Raw genomic sequence first — 16,232 nt, 5'->3', positions numbered from 1 at the left:
CTAGTGTAGATGGGTCCCAAATTACTAAATCATAAAATAAGTTTCATATTGCAAGACTATTATTAACTCTCTTTAGTCAAAAAGTCAGGACTATAAATGCAGTTCCATTTCTGATACAATGAGACTATCCAATGTGGTGACATTTAACCTCTTTACTTCAAAATAGTGAGGGGGGGTTTATCTTTAAGTAAAAAGGTACCTTCCACCAACCTACTCTCATGCCTTTGAGTTCCCAACTGAATGGCTGGGAAAGGTCATTTCCACTTACTTTAGATAACCAGACATGGCCCTGATTTACCAAACTGTTTAAAAAACTTCTCATGTTCTTGAGTAGTTTCTGTACTCTTTTATTGGCATTTCATTTTAAGGCTTATTGGCCCAGGCTGTGATACGCTAAGAGATGTTTATGAAGGAGAAAATACAGTCTGGTCTAAATTTAAACAAGTCTAAGAATCTGTGCTTTCTGTTCTTGTGGGGGAGTGGTAACTGCAGCTTCTAAATGCAAAATTACTGCACTGTAGTGCCAGTTGTGGGCTATGTAGAACTAAATAAGTGTACAAGCACCAGTCTGATTCTTCCATCTTTCTCACTTCCTCTCCCAGGTGTGTCTAACACTAACGGCCAAGCGTATGGCTCGTAAGAACTGTCTGGTGAAGAACTTGGAAGCTGTGGAAACCCTGGGATCCACATCCACCATCTGCTCCGACAAAACTGGCACCCTGACACAGAACCGCATGACAGTTGCCCACATGTGGTTTGACAATCAGATTCATGAGGCTGACACCACAGAGAACCAGAGCGGTAAGAAAAGTTCTCTCAGTTTCTAATTGGCATGTTGTGCTAGAGGTGTCCTTTTACACTATCTGTTAGTTAAGACTTTGGTGTCTGGAGTGCAGAGTTGGGAGGATTTAGAACTTGTCTGCTACAGTTCCTGGTTAATCAATATAAACCTCATTATGGCCCCATGCTAACTTCCTCTTTATCCTGAATGTATACCTCATTGGACTGATGACTCCTAGACAGTGAGCATTGGAAAGATCACTTCCCCTAGTTCCAATTCAAGTTTTGGATTTGATCTAGGACCTTGATATCATTTGGCAAGATATCAAAGTCTTATCGCCACTCAAAGTAGAATCTTACAAGCCTGTTATGTAAAGTGCCCGTAAATGATAAGTTTCAGTCCTAGCTTCGCCACTGTCTAATTTTTTCTAAACTATGAAATGTTTTAATTATCAGGTGCATTTGTACTGGTGAGGAAGACTTGATTTTCCCTAGGTCTGATTGTGCTTGTCTGATCCAGTTTTGAAAGTGGCTGTGTCTGGTCTACACTAGTACTTCAGCCATGTTTAATACAGTGCAAAGTATCAAACTATATAAATACAAAGCATTATTGGAAGCACACAAAGTGCAGTATAAACATTTGGGCTGATGATAGTAGGAATAAACCAGTGTTTATTCAATGAAGAAAAATCTTCGAGGCTTAATAGTTGTGTCCCTCCCAGCTAGCAAATGACTTTAAAAGGCTTTTGCCTGGTTTACTCTTTCCAGGGAAACCATGTTCAATTCTTGTCATTTGAAGCTCCTCAACAATAAACATGGGGCAAATGGAGTGGATGAGTCCTTTAATTGTCATCCCTGTGATAGAACTTAAATTCATTTTGCAGACTGGGCACAGTGAGGCCAGGACTTCCCTAACAGTGAGTGGGAAAGCTGGAGTGGAGCTCAGGAATTCTGATTCCTAGTGTCTCGATCTATGAAAGGAAGTCAGTCTGACCCTTGCCACTACTGAAAACGTAACTATTAGTATATCGAATCTAGACTACAAAGCCTATTCTTAAAATATTTAGCTACTCTGTTAATCCCCAGGCCTTTGCCTACACACCACCTGCTCCTCTGAGTAACTTGTGACTAGATGAGTGGCTAAAATTTAGGGGAAAAGAAGCAGATGCAAACTCCTAGTAGGACAAATATGAGCTTTCTTTTATACTCTGAGGTAGTAAAGACTGAGACTTTTCCCTGGACTGTTTGGCGCCATAACATTTCCCTTCTTCCCCTGCTTTCAGGTGCCTCCTTTGACAAGAGCTCTCTTACCTGGGCTGCTCTGTCCAGAGTTGCAGGTCTCTGCAATCGTGCTGTGTTCCAGGCTAACCAAGAGAATGTACCTATTCTCAAGGTGAGTTCAGTTAAAGGCATTCTAAACTATCCTGACAACCATTTTTGCTCCAATTTGTTGGTGTTACAATCCAGCTGTCTAGACTGGTGAAGGCAGTGCAGTAACAATTTATGCCTTGTCTCTGTCCCATGCCCGCCCATCCCAGGATTGCAGTGGACATGTGGGAGGGAAGGCCAGCTGGTGCTCCTGGCTTTTCCTGCAAACAGACCCATAGGGGAAACAATCTCCCTTCCTGTGCTTTTGGCAGGGGTGGAAGGTGTCTCTGAGATGTATGGCTCCTGCTGTATGATCTCTGCCTTCGGCTGACCCCTGACGCCTGCAGGTTAAGGGAGTAGAACACATCAGAGGCTGGGAATGTGCCAGAGAGAGGTTTCCTACACAGTTTGGTTCATTTTTCTCTCCTCTTTTGGTTATTCCCACATAGTACACGTGTGTGTGTGTGGGGGCGGGGGAGGCGGGGGGTGTCCATGAAAGTATACTTGGCTTTAAAGAAACTGGCAGTGGTGGGCATAGGAGCAGAGAGAGCAGGTGTCATAAGATCTTTCATTAACTTCACAGTACACTTCTGACCTTCTGACATAACTGTAGGTCACTAAAGCAAATGCCACATGGCGATAATCGTGAAGGAGAAATGCTAAGCTAAGATCCAGCCTAGTTTAATATCTGCACAAGTGCAGCACTGCTCTTGTATCAGCATTTGATACGTTAATTATGTCACTTAATGCATTACTGGAAGGTGCTTGGATACTGTGCTTGATAACAGGGTAGAAGAACCCATGTAGAACAAAATAACTGTCTTGACTATTCATCAATACTGGTTCTGTGACTATAAATCCTTCTCTGTTTTTAGTATCAGTTTGCTACCATGACATCTTATACCTATTGTAATCCTTCTTCTTGCATCTCTTCGTTCATGACTTGAAGCCATTAAAAAGAATTTCTTCTTATTGTAATACCTGTCTGCCACAGCTCTTCTTAGATTGTCCAGTTGGTTACATAACTTTCTCCACACTCTAGAGGTCTGCTTGACTTGGGCTTCAGCCTTGTTTGAGATGCTTTCTCTCTTCACTGAAAGAAGCAAGCACATACAACTTTACAATGTGTGAAACTTTTTTAACAGAGGGCAGTTGCAGGTGATGCGTCTGAATCTGCACTTCTAAAATGTATTGAAGTATGCTGTGGTTCTGTCAAAGAGATGAGAGAAAGGAATGCCAAAGTAGTGGAAATACCATTCAATTCTACCAACAAATACCAGGTAAGAAACTCCTGAGGAAGAAAGGTTCCCAGCCCCTATATGTTTATATAAAGTCCCTCAGGCTAGATTAGCCCTGTATAACATGCAGCGCTGTCTGCAGTGGGATTGCGTTGGATGCAAATAGGGTTTTTGTTTTGTTTTGTTCTATATCTGTGTTGTGATGGGAGACTAGGAGAGATTCAATCTTGGGAACTAACCGAATTGCAAACGTCACCTTTTAAAATAAATGAAACCTGCACCAGAGAGTGCTCGACACCCACATATAACCAAGGTTATGGGAGAGGACTTGCCAGAATTCCTGTGTTTCCAGAGTACCTTAAAGGGATCTACCTTAATTCTCCAATTCACTATTGAATACTTGGAATGAATGTTAAGCACTTTCTGCCTATACAACTCTTCCAAATCACTGTAGAAACTAACTGTTCTGTGTGACATTTTTAATGGGAGCAATCCCATTAATCTCATGCTGTACATATATAAAGCTGTAAAAGCTCTTCTCTTACAACCTAGCTGTCTATCCATAAGAATGCCAATCCATCAGAGTCTCGCTACCTGCTGGTGATGAAGGGAGCCCCAGAGAGAATCCTGGACCGCTGCAGCTCCATTTTGATGCATGGAAAAGAACAGCCATTGGATGAGGAGGCAAAAGATGCTTTTCAAAATGCCTACCTTGAATTGGGTGGCCTTGGGGAGAGAGTACTAGGTAAGGAAATGCAGTCATAGCGCACTGCCAGTGGCGTGGGCTCCACGCACAATGCCACAGAAGCATGGATTAAGTACAGGGGATTGTGTTCTGTTCCGGCAGTGCAACTGTCTCTAACTTACAGGGCACTTCAGCATTGATCTGGAAGGAATCTCTCCCTTGAGAGGGATATGCACTTATTCTAATATTGGGTGCAGCCTACATGGACGTTTCAGGGTCCCATTATGTAAACTAAATAGTGCTCAGTCACCTGGCATTGGCAACTAGCCACTAGTCTAGAAAAACTTTTAAGCCAGCAGGAGTGATGCTTACTTTGAATAATATTGACTGAGCTCCTGAGCAGAAGACCTGGCACTAATTTACAGAACTCCTCTCCACTGTTATTCACAATAAGTGAATTCACCTCTAAACTTGCCTGCTTAGGGGCACAAACTAATCATCGTTATTGACTTGCTGTAGGCTTTTGCCACTTGGCTCTGCCAGATGATCAGTTCCCAGAAGGCTTCCAGTTTGACACAGATGACATCAACTTTCCTGTAGAAAACCTCTGCTTTGTTGGGTTGATGTCTATGATTGACCCTCCTCGTGCTGCTGTGCCAGATGCTGTTGGCAAATGCAGAAGTGCTGGAATCAAGGTATCTCTCTTTAAGTATGTGTGATGACATAAGCTAAAATACAAATGAAATGAGTGAGCCCAGTATTCAGACCTGAAAGAAACTAGGTTCTCCTTAGAGTGTTGATCCTTCTGTGTTCCACATGTGAATACATGTGTACTGCATGTGCCTGAAACTGGAGGTTTGTAGCTAGTAGTGAATACTTCCCTGGGCCCAGTTCACTCTGAGGCCATTCTTAGAGGCTGAGACACTTAATGCTTTGGAAGTTTCCCATTTAACCTAACGGAGTAGTGCAGGGTCCATGCTAATCAAATAGCAGATTGGAAAAAAAACATTTTTGATGGGAGTCCAAATTCCTCAAATCCAATGGCTGAACTGGTCTGAGTCGGACAAAATTAGGCCTAATCTTCTGTTGGTTTCCTCCTGTCTCTGAACCCAGGCTGGTCTAAAAGTATTGCTGACAGCCCTATACATAGATATCGTCCTCCTGACCAGGAAATGCAAGCTTCCCCACACTGCTCTCTCTTCCCTTCCTCGGGGGAACCACCTGGGGATAAGGAGCCCTATTTCTATGTCCTGAGAGCCCCAGCAAATGGGCCAGTTGTAATGCAATGGCTATTAAATATCTGGCTGAGCTCAGATTTGCTTCACGGATGTCACCTTGCTGACTCTCTCGCAGTCTGAATTGACGTGGCTGGGTCCAACAAGAACAGAGCAACTCTGGAAATAAGACTTAACCTTTTACCACAATTTACTTGAGACAACAAAAGGAAATGTTAACCCTCCTTCAGTACGCACTCTGTCTCTGCTTGACAGGATGGATTAGGCTTTCACAATGTCTGATATTTGCATTGCAGGTTATCATGGTTACAGGAGACCATCCAATCACAGCCAAAGCTATTGCCAAGGGTGTCGGCATCATCTCAGAGGGCAATGAAACAGTAGAGGATATTGCTGCTCGTCTGAATATCCCAGTCAGCCAAGTCAACCCCAGGTACTGAATAGAAAAAACATTGTAGATAGAAGAGAAAAGGCTGTCTTAGAATAAAGACCCCCTCTCCTGTCTCCCCTGCACAATCCCCTCTTAACTTCTAGTCTCAGATAAAGTAAAGCTAACATGTCTAACACTGCACATTGTGTTTTCTTGGCACTTTGCACATGCCCAGTGAAGTGTTCACTTGACTCCAAAATGTTCTAGTAACTACTAGATTTTTACATAAGGGCAAATAGCTTTGACGCAAAACCCGAAAAGCTTGTTTGGATCACGTTAGTGTGCATAAACCAAAAGCAGGACACACCTTTCTGATTTCATAGCTACCAGCACTGGTAACTGTGTCCTGAGTGGAGATTGTGGAATTATTAACTGGGAATTTAGCAGATGAACAACTGACCAAATCACTATTGAAGATGTATTTAATGTTAAGATTAATCAATGTTTCAGTGGCTTGAGCACTTAAAGGTGTGCTTTAGTCCAGTTTTCACCCAAAACTTATTTAGGTTTCTTTATAATATAACAATATTGTTAGGCTTGGAAGGATTAGATTGCTTTATTGGTAAATGTCAGAAAACGTTTTCCCTGTACATGCACAAACTGATGGAAAAAGTCCATCAGTAATTGAAATTTTGAGATAAGCAAAGTAAGAAAAGCAGTGCTTGAGAACTAAGTTTGTTTTAACGGTATTTACTTTGTACACTTTTATATCTGATTTGTGTCTTACTGATTATAGTTTTAACTTTTTGAATCTCAACACCTAGTGTCATCAAATTGTCAGATCCTCCCCCATAATTTCCCACACTGTGAAAATTTAAGTAGATAAAAAAAATCAGTTACCAGTTGAAATTACAAAGAATAAAAATAAAAATTGAATTCTGCCAAGCTTACCTTAAAGAAAAGCCTAATTATAAATAAGTTACATGTCAAAACTGGACTAAAAGCCCCCTTTGAGGGCCCAAGACACTGAAATGTTGATTAAAGTTTCATGGAGGAACTCAAAAAGTGAAAATGACTAGGCTGTTTTAACTATCTAAACTGAGGGGCCTGCAAAAATTCAAACAAGATAAATAGTTATGCTGAGTGTAAGGTTCCTTACTTGTAATGTAAGGAAGCATAAATAGAACTCTCTCTTAAAATTTAACCTCTCATTCAACTCCAAAGATAAATATTTTAAATTTAAAATCAAACCAGGTGGTTATGAGTCTTGGAAGTCAAAACATGATCCTGTTCCCTCAAGAGTTCCAAATCTGAAATTTTTGGGTGGGCAGAGGAACTGACGACCTCTGGGGATAGCATTCAAAACTGATTTTAAGGACCATAGCACCAAAGTAAGGTAGATCGATTTTCCAAAATGAGAACAGTCCTATGGGCAAATACTTAGGTTCTCTTCAGGACTTCACTTCCCCTCACTGGTTAATACATGGCACCTTTGCTACCTAAGAGCACAAGATTTGAATTATTTATCAGGCAAATTCACCTATTCATAAGCTGGCTGCTTATAGAATTACTGGGCTGCCTGCATTGTTTAGCCTGACCAAGCCTTTGTTTTGCTTGGAGAATCTCCACAGAGCACTTGTGAACTGTGAGTAGACAGCCTGTGGAATGAGTTGCTGAGGAGGATGAAATATTGTGGTTAGATTTTTGAGAGGGTAACTTCATAATGCTTGTTATGTGGTAATGCAGGCTAAGGAGGATAACTGGACCACATGTTTGGGGGTCTTGGTGGCTGGCAGTGAGGTCAGAAAGGAATTTTCCCTTTATGTACCATGTAACATCATTAGCTACATGTATTATTCATTTGGCCAGTTATGAGTGGGATGCTGAGCTAGATAAGAGCTGGTTGTCTAATGTAGTCTGGCATGAATATACACCCTACATGGATAAGAAAAATCTAAAATACTAAAACATAACATGAACTGTGTTCGTTAGAATATTTTGTAACAATAGCCTAGGTTTCCTGTAAGCTATGCAGCTGCCGCCTTAGTGCCACACAGGTGCTCAGGGAACCCACCAGGGACCTTCTGGGGTAGGAGTGCCCCTCCCCTGGCCTCAACCTAGCCCAACTCTGTCATGGCCAGAGCACTCCTACCCTGCGTGGCCTGGAGAGGGGTGCTTTTCCTGTGGCCCTAGCCCCAGAGCTGCTGTGGCAGGGAGAGGCGCCTCTTGCTCCCCACCCCCAGCCAGGTGTTGCTGTGGGAGGAGAGTTCTCCCCCCGCCATAGCCCTGGAGCACCCTCTTGCATCCCAAACTCCTCATTCCCGGCCCCACCCCAGAGTCCGCACCCCCAGCTGGTGCCCTCACACCCCTGCACCCCAACCCTCTGTCCTGCCTACACTCCAGTTCCCTCAGCGCCAGCCCCACCACGTTAATTTTGTTATAAGTGCACCAATATGAAGATGTATCACCTCCATATTGGTGCACATAACAAAATTCATTCTGCACACGGGTGGGAAAAATTAGATGGAACGCTGACTGTAGAACACAGGAACAGTCTGTCTTCTCTCTCCTACAGTAAGAGTTGGTCACACAAGATATGACACCCCAAACATGCAATTTGGAATCTCCTCCTCGAAGGCAGTACTTTTTTTAAGTATATTAAAAGCTGTGGCTTTCCTTTTGTAGTATGCATAAGAGTTGTGGGTTAATGGAAAGTGTGTGAGTGTTTTTGTTAAATCCTAGGGATGCCAAGGCCTGTGTTGTCCATGGCACAGATCTGAAGGACATGACCAGTGAACAACTAGATGACATTCTGACTCATCATACAGAAATTGTGTTTGCCAGGACATCTCCTCAGCAGAAGCTTATAATTGTGGAAGGTTGCCAGCGACAGGTAGGGAGAAAGTGCTAAGTTATTTGATCATCCGTAAAAGTATTTGCTTTAAACTACCAGCTCAAGTATGCAGCATGTTCAAGAGCAACAGCATGGCCTAGACATCCCTCACCACTCTGGGGTATATCTGCCTAGTTGTTCAAGGTTTTCTTTATAGTAACAGCAATGGCTGCAGAAGCATCTCATGATGCTGGTCTGAGCTATAGCTAGATATTCAGTATAGACTTCATATGTGAATATGGACACTATGAGGAAAGGTGTATGATATATATTTTCAAATATGAGGCCTGCAGTGATGCATGGCCCTGAAGTGACCTGCAAGGGCAAAGGTAGTTCTGAAGTTAGGTTTAAGGTCTAAACACTTTGGAGAGGAGAGGCTTTACCACCACCACCCCACCCTAAGATCAAATGTGTTCTCCAGAGACAGCAGCAAGTCCGGATATGAAATTCCTGATTGACTGCAGGCTTCGGAGAGGCGTACCAGGTTTCTGTACTTCAAAGACACAGGCTGTCTTTCAAAGATCCTTCACTGATCACCTACAAGACCTTGATCAGGTCCCAAATATAGCACTAAAAAAGCCATTTCCAGCTATGGGTCCTGTTCAGAAAAATAGCTGATCAGGGTTGGGGAAGGGTTAACGGTAATACCCGTGGAAGACTGGGACACTCTCAAGGGAATGTTACAAGATTGCATGTTCCTATTGTAGGAATTGAAATCTTCTCTTTCCCTTTCTCTGTGCATAGGGAGCCATTGTAGCTGTTACTGGTGATGGTGTGAATGACTCCCCAGCTCTGAAGAAAGCAGACATTGGTGTTGCCATGGGTATTGCTGGCTCTGACGTCTCTAAACAGGCAGCTGACATGATTCTCCTGGATGACAACTTTGCCTCTATTGTAACTGGTGTCGAGGAAGGTGAGTTTCCAAGCCTCTGTTTCACTTCAATTAGCACACTAAGTGTAGCCGCTTACTTGGCGATACCCTGTGGGATAAACTAGATCTCTGAAAGACTTCCCTTAACTTGGGTTTATAATTCACTTTCACAGTACAGTCTTACCAAACCTACCCAAGCAGGAAATTCTACTCCCAAAAAAGTCATTGGGATCTGAACTTAATCTGGGTTAAGGGCTCCCCTGGCTACTAAGTGAAGGGATTCCAAGGATAGGGTTAGACCTGAAGCCTATTGTAAGGTAGGGCTCTCCGAGCTACAGTTAGGGTTACTAAGGGTACGCCTATGCAGCAAAGAGAAAACTGGCTGGCTTGTGCCAGCTAGCTCGGGCTTGCGGGACTCAGGACATTTTTATTGCTGTGTAGACTTCTGGGCCTGGGTTGGAGTTGAGTTAACGCATTATCCCCCTTCTGTTCTCTCATATGTGTTGGTAACTGTGGAAGTAAGGATCCTGATTTTGATCTGGCTGCTCATCTTCAGCAGAAGTGAAATGGAAGGCAGCCCAGCCATAGGGCTTCTCTCTCCCCATGCCCCCCCCCCCCCCCCCCCCGGCAACAGCTGCTTGCAATGACTGAAAGGTGTTAGGTTTTGAGAGGGCATTGGCAGCTGGAAGTGGGGACTCACAGGAACAGTTATGTCTGAGCTCCCCCACTGAACTTGAAAATAAGATGGTTCCACTGAATATGGAGAAAGCTCACCACCAGCAGGTTTCCTGAGATAGTGATCCTGCCTTCATGATGACTTGAATAGAATACCCAAACTTCCACTGCACTGCAGTTCTACTTGTGATAGCTCTGCATAGAGGGGAAACTAGTGTGTTTAGGCTTTCAAGCACTGATGTGTTTAGCTTTAGGAATAAAGCCTTTTGTAAGCTGCCTGGCTGCCAAGTGGTAGTAAAGAATCTGTATTTGTTCCTTCCTAGGTCGTCTGATCTTTGATAATCTGAAGAAGTCCATTGCTTACACTTTGACCAGTAACATCCCTGAGATCACACCTTTCCTAATCTTCATCATCGCTAACATCCCCCTACCCCTGGGAACAGTAACTATTCTCTGCATTGACTTGGGTACTGACATGGTAAGTACCTTAGAATACCAGGAGCACATATGGGTTCGAAATAACCCTAAAGAACTTCAGATTCAAGAGAATATGTAACCAGCTTGTTTCTTAGCCCTATAACAAAGCTAGTCAGTGAATAGTCTTTCCATAGCCTAGTCTACCTGTCTCCTGAAAATCAAAGCTTGATGGCTTAGAGTGTTTTGCTCCTCTCTAAGGGCCAGTATAAGGGCAAGGTACTGCATATAGGCCCTCAGTCTAATGTCATTATTTGGCAACAGGCCTGTACGTTTCTTAGTCACTATAATGGGACAGAGGGGAAGCCGCCCACTCCTTTTTCAAAATGGAAAAGATTGTTTTCAAAGCTCCCTAGTATGCCAACTCTTGTCCTCCACCCCAAAGGTTCCTGCTATTTCCTTGGCATATGAGCAAGCTGAGAGCGATATCATGAAGAGACAGCCCAGAAACCCCAAAACGGACAAGCTAGTGAATGAGAGACTGATCAGTATGGCCTACGGGCAGATTGGTAAGCTGCTGCTTCGCTTCATCCTTTGGGACTGTGCTCTGCACTGATGGGGGTAGGCTTGGCCTCAAGGGAGATTGCACAATCAGTCTAGGGAAGTAGCTGCTATCATGTTTCTGTAGGGTACAGGCTTTTGGCCACACAGGCCATACTGTATTTGGGAAGCCAGAAATTCAGGCTTTTAAGAGAACTTTGTGCAATTGCCTGTAATGGTGACTGGTGCAGCTTGCTTCATCCACTGAATCACTTTCACAGTAATTTTATTTAATTACACTGCACTGCAAAGTAACTGGCGGCCAACTAGTTCTCTTTGGGTTCAGACTTGTTTGGCAGAACATAGATCCCATTGTTAGTTTAATTAGAAGTAAAAGATTCTCTCCAGTATACTCCTGTACACACATCATTAGAGGCTTGATGAAAGGAAGTACAAAGATATGCCACAGTTCACGGGGTGGTTAATTGCAGCAGAACTTGAAGCTTCATTAATGTAGCCCAGTGGCTCTCAAACTTTTTTACTGGTGACCCCTTTCACATAGCAAGTCTGAGTGTGATCCCTCTCCCCCTTATAAATTAAAAACACTTGTTTAATATATTTAACACCGTTATAAATGCTGAAGGCAAAGGGGGTTGGGGTGGAAGGTGACAGCTCGTGACCCCCCATGTAATAACTTTGCAACCCCCTGAAGAGATCACGGCCCGCAGTTTGAGAACCTCTGATGTAGCTGTTGTGGGGAACATGGCATGAGGCTTAAAATGGGTGTTTTTATCCTGTGTCCTTGATCCAGAGTTTCAGGCCTTTACTGTAAAGTATGGGACATGGGTAACTGTACAAAATTGGGGAACTTTTCCTTGGGCCAGGGGAAGGAACAGAATTTCATAGCTGCAGAAATGTAAATTTCCTGTAGTTAGGGGTTGGGTAAATGAGAACAGAGGGACTTAATGTGCTTGGGGCTTCTGTGTAAGAAACAACTCATGCCTAGCAAATCACTTGTCTGTCATGACCATCTTTCACAGATTGCATAGGTTTATCTGTCACTTTCTAATCCAATCAGGTATGATCCAGGCCCTTGGAGGCTTCTTCACGTACTTTGTAATCCTAGCAGAGAATGGGTTCTTGCCCTCCTCCTTGGTAGGGATCAGAGTGAAATGGGATGACCGGTGGGTGAATGATGTGGAGGACAGCTATGGGCAACAGTGGGTAAGTTTGAGCACAGCATGGGGACTACAAGCCAGATTACTAAATTGCATATCCTGCATTGGGATACAAGTAGATCTGCACATGGAATGGAGAAGGTGAATGTATAAGAACTAACACTCGTCCTCCTCATTTCCAGACCTACGAACAGAGGAAAATTGTGGAGTTCACTTGCCATACAGCCTTCTTTGTCAGCATTGTGGTGGTGCAGTGGGCAGACTTGGTCATCTGTAAGACCAGAAGGAATTCAGTCTTCCAGCAGGGGATGAAGTAAGTGGTGTGGGATGGAGAGGTTTTAAGGAGGAGTCCATTTGCTGCTGTAATTGGCAGGCAGTGGCAATAGTCCTCACTGTCTATTCAGTATAATGCTGGGCCTATCTCAGGAAGCGCCAAACAATTAAATTAGGTGCATTAATAGTGGCATAGTGCTTTAATGGGTCAAGTAGAGAGGCCTACAGCTCCTGAGCAATCCACAGTTCTGTTATCAGACAGGATGTGACTCGGTGAACAATGATTTTCTCTGATCCTTGGCTGTAAGAGCATCTGAAGATAACTCATTCTCAAATATTGACTGCGTTGTGAAGGCCATGAGAAGATAAGGGTGAAATAAAGAGGGTATAATTCCATAACTGTTTTGTTCAAAGAATATCCTAGTGAATCAGATTCGCCAGTGAAAATCTGCATGTTTGGTGAGAAAGATGCCTTAGCACTAACTTTTCTGTCTTTCCTAGGAACAAGATCTTAATATTTGGTCTCTTTGAGGAGACTGCCCTGGCTGCCTTCCTCTCTTATTGTCCTGGCATGGATGTCGCCTTAAGGATGTATCCACTGAAGTAAGTCATGTCTTGATACTTTAGCTCACAGTTACTCCCCAACAGTTGCAACAGAACAAACATATTGTTAAGATGTGATTGCATAAATTGACTCTCCAAGAGTCTGAGTAGCTTATAAAATGTAGCTTTGGAACTCTGCACTGGATTGAGACTGGAGAATGACCTCTTAAGTCACCCACTGGTAGTCTCTCTCTGCTTAGCTTACACTGCCCACCAGAAATCAGTCTCTCTCTCTTCCCACCCCCTTTGGCAGGTGACCATGAGGAAATCTCTTCAAAGCACAGGGCTTGTCTAAACACAAGTTGTACCACTTCACCTATGCCCATGTAGTTAAGCAGCACAACTCCCTAGGGTGCCTGCAGTTACACTAGTAGAGCTTATTCATGTGCAGGAAGGGGAATAGCGCCTCTATCCAAAATAGTCCATGCTTTGAGATCCTCAGATGAAAGGTAATATAGGTGACTTGTCAGTCTGTAGGCCCCCCTTCCCTAGTTGCTGAAGTGCAGTCCTCTGCTGCAGTGGGTTGTGGCATCTGTTTAATATTGCACAACAACTCCTCTTCAAGGCAGGAAGTGGAAAATATATCCTGTATCTGATTGAAACCAGAATGGGGAATTTAGCAGCAGAATGAAGTTGAATTTTTCCAAAACTAAACATCCACTTACAACTACCTCATGTAGTCTCAATGAGAAAATTACTGGGACTTTTAAATCTACAAAACCTGGCATTCCCAACTGTACAGTGTCCCCAATGTGGTGCTGAGGCACCAGTATCACTTCAGCAGCTTCTAGATATGACAGTCTCCCATGTGATTGGCTTGTGCTGTGATAGTTTGGATTCAGAAGGCTATAGGTTCAAAGGTTACCTGTGCTTGGAAGGAAATATTCCTAGATCAGAGTGGTGGCCTGGGAGGAGCTAGTACTAAACGGGACAAAGGTGCAGTGGCACACCTTTTCTTGGAATCTTTATCTGGAATCAGATTAGTTTCCTGTGGGAAAACTCAGTGGTAATTCTTGGCCCTGGTGATTCTTGGTTCAGCAGAGCCCCTTGCAGAAGCTGCTGTATTGGCAGGTCTGGACTTGCCTCCATTCAGTGATCTGCACAGTTCGTAGCATAAATGCAAAGATCTGTTGCCAAATACCAGTTAATGAATCTTTCTGCAATGTACTGTCTATATTCTTACTCATGTCTCTTTCCCCAAAACAGACCAAGCTGGTGGTTCTGTGCCTTCCCATACTCTCTCCTTATCTTCCTGTACGATGAAGTCAGAAAACTAATAATCAGACGGAGCCCTGGAGGTAAGAATATATGGTTCCAGTGAACTGAGCACTCTTACATATGCAGTAAAAATCCCAGCCCTGTTGAGCAGTGTGTTCTTACTCTCTGGGCATCTGGGCACAACATTGCAATCCTAGGGAGGAGGAGAGGGAATCCCCATTGCCATTTCACATATATCCCATTGTGTATAGGGGCTGACATTTTGGAGTTGCACTGTCATTTCATTTCTTTAAAATGAGATTGTAGTAATGATAAAATGTGATTAAACTCAAATTAGGGGCAATACCAATTGAATAGTGATACTTTAGTCTTGAAGCCCAGTTCCTCCTGTGTGTGAATGTGCCATAGGAATGGGCAAAATTCATCTAAATTTGTCCCTTATCACTGTTCTGGTGTCATCACTAACAAACAAGGTTCTGAATCAGTATTTTGTTCCCTCTCTTGCCACTGCCTCCTTTTTCCCCAACAAAAATCCTGTTCTAGCTGAACAGCCTGAAGGGCAGTAATCTGCAGTGGGGTGGTGGGGAGAGAACTACCCTGAAAATTTGCTACTGTGGCCTTAATCTCTCTAACATCTGAGTTCTTCATATGTTCAGATTAGGAAATACTTCCAGGGAAGAGAGAGAGATGGGGGAGGAAGTATTTACACGCTGTACTAGAAAATAATGGTTCAGGTTTGTCTAGCTTGGGGAAGTCAGAGCAGTTTATAAATTGCAAGTCATCAGGTATTTTGAAAGACTTTCCATTACAGCAAGGTCACTTAATCTTGCATTGATGTTCATTTGTGCTATTCCACCTAAGAGTTCAGATGTTTAATGGACAAGCTAAGCTAGGGTGACCAGACAGCAAATATGAAAAATTGGGACGGGGATGTGGGGTAATAGGAACCTATATAAGAAAAAGACCCAAAAATTGGGACATCTGGTCACCCTGTGTATAAATGGCTTCATGAGATTGACTTAGTTTGTTCTTTCTTTCTCTCTTTTTGTAGGTTGGGTGGAAAAGGAAACATACTATTAAAATTCAACTGCAAAACCACATTCCATGCACAGCACAGCCCTCCACCTCCCCTGTGTATGTGTACTTTCAGCATTTGAATGGAGAGTTGTGCCCTGAAAAGAACGAAATGAAGAACAAAGTGAATCCGAAGAAACGTGGACTGGCGGAGAAAGGGGGGAGGGAGTTTCTTTGACACATCAGTCTATGGTGATGAAAGATAGGAGTAGTTTTTATGTGCCTTTTTGTTTTTTAAAAAGAGAGATGTTAAGATTTTAATATTTCCATTTTTACAAATAAAGATGGATAATAACAGGATGCTTCTTGTGTATATTGTACATATGCTGTATCAAATAGTGCTTGTATCAGAGCAATGTATGGATAAGAGCATTCAAAACCCATGGAGGTGCAGACACTAACTCCTGGTACATTCTGCTTCACGGTGATCCAGGCAACTCAGCTTCTCTACTGGATCAATTCTATGCTGGCACTTGTTGCCACCCACCCCTGTTGCCACCATATTTTAAATTCTGCTCTGTAACAATTAGGTTTGTAATGGAAGCTGAATTACAAACTTATGTGGTTCATAAAACTCTTTTGGGCATCCCCTAGATCAAAAAGCCACATTGCATCTTCCTCCTTTCCCCCTCTCCCAATCTAATTGGAGCAGCTTTCATGGTTGCCTTTTCTCACTGAGACTATGAATGAAGCCTTTTGTCTCCTTCCTGTTCAAGCTTAGTGACAGCAGAGACATCACCCTGCCAAGCCACCACATCTTGTGAAAGGAACTGTGGAAGGACTGCAGAGATTGTCTATCTGCATTTTTATACAATTC

The 16,232-nt window shown here is 43.2% G+C and overlaps 1 protein-coding gene across 1 annotated transcript in view; it reads left to right on the top strand.

Moving 5' to 3' along the window:
• The window catches only part of ATP1A1 (ATPase Na+/K+ transporting subunit alpha 1), a 32,691-nt gene extending 16,976 nt beyond the window's left edge, over positions 1 to 15,715 (top strand). Inside the window, exons 9-23 of the mRNA XM_050957204.1 lie at positions 603 to 801; positions 2,064 to 2,173; positions 3,294 to 3,428; positions 3,939 to 4,131; positions 4,591 to 4,766; positions 5,603 to 5,739; positions 8,419 to 8,569; positions 9,314 to 9,482; positions 10,439 to 10,593; positions 10,975 to 11,098; positions 12,148 to 12,293; positions 12,430 to 12,560; positions 13,022 to 13,123; positions 14,330 to 14,421; positions 15,393 to 15,715. Of these exons, the coding sequence (XP_050813161.1) occupies positions 603 to 801; positions 2,064 to 2,173; positions 3,294 to 3,428; positions 3,939 to 4,131; positions 4,591 to 4,766; positions 5,603 to 5,739; positions 8,419 to 8,569; positions 9,314 to 9,482; positions 10,439 to 10,593; positions 10,975 to 11,098; positions 12,148 to 12,293; positions 12,430 to 12,560; positions 13,022 to 13,123; positions 14,330 to 14,421; positions 15,393 to 15,421 (2,049 nt within the window). The 3' untranslated portion in view covers positions 15,422 to 15,715. The remainder of the gene's footprint in view (positions 1 to 602; positions 802 to 2,063; positions 2,174 to 3,293; positions 3,429 to 3,938; positions 4,132 to 4,590; positions 4,767 to 5,602; positions 5,740 to 8,418; positions 8,570 to 9,313; positions 9,483 to 10,438; positions 10,594 to 10,974; positions 11,099 to 12,147; positions 12,294 to 12,429; positions 12,561 to 13,021; positions 13,124 to 14,329; positions 14,422 to 15,392) is intronic.
• Positions 15,716 to 16,232: the final 517 nt, after the last annotated feature.

This window comes from Gopherus flavomarginatus, chromosome 1 (assembly GCF_025201925.1).
Source record: "Gopherus flavomarginatus isolate rGopFla2 chromosome 1, rGopFla2.mat.asm, whole genome shotgun sequence".
NCBI lineage: Eukaryota > Metazoa > Chordata > Testudines > Testudinidae > Gopherus > Gopherus flavomarginatus.
The sequence above is the reverse complement of the archived record's forward strand: the minus strand, read 5'-3'. Positions and strand labels throughout refer to the sequence as shown.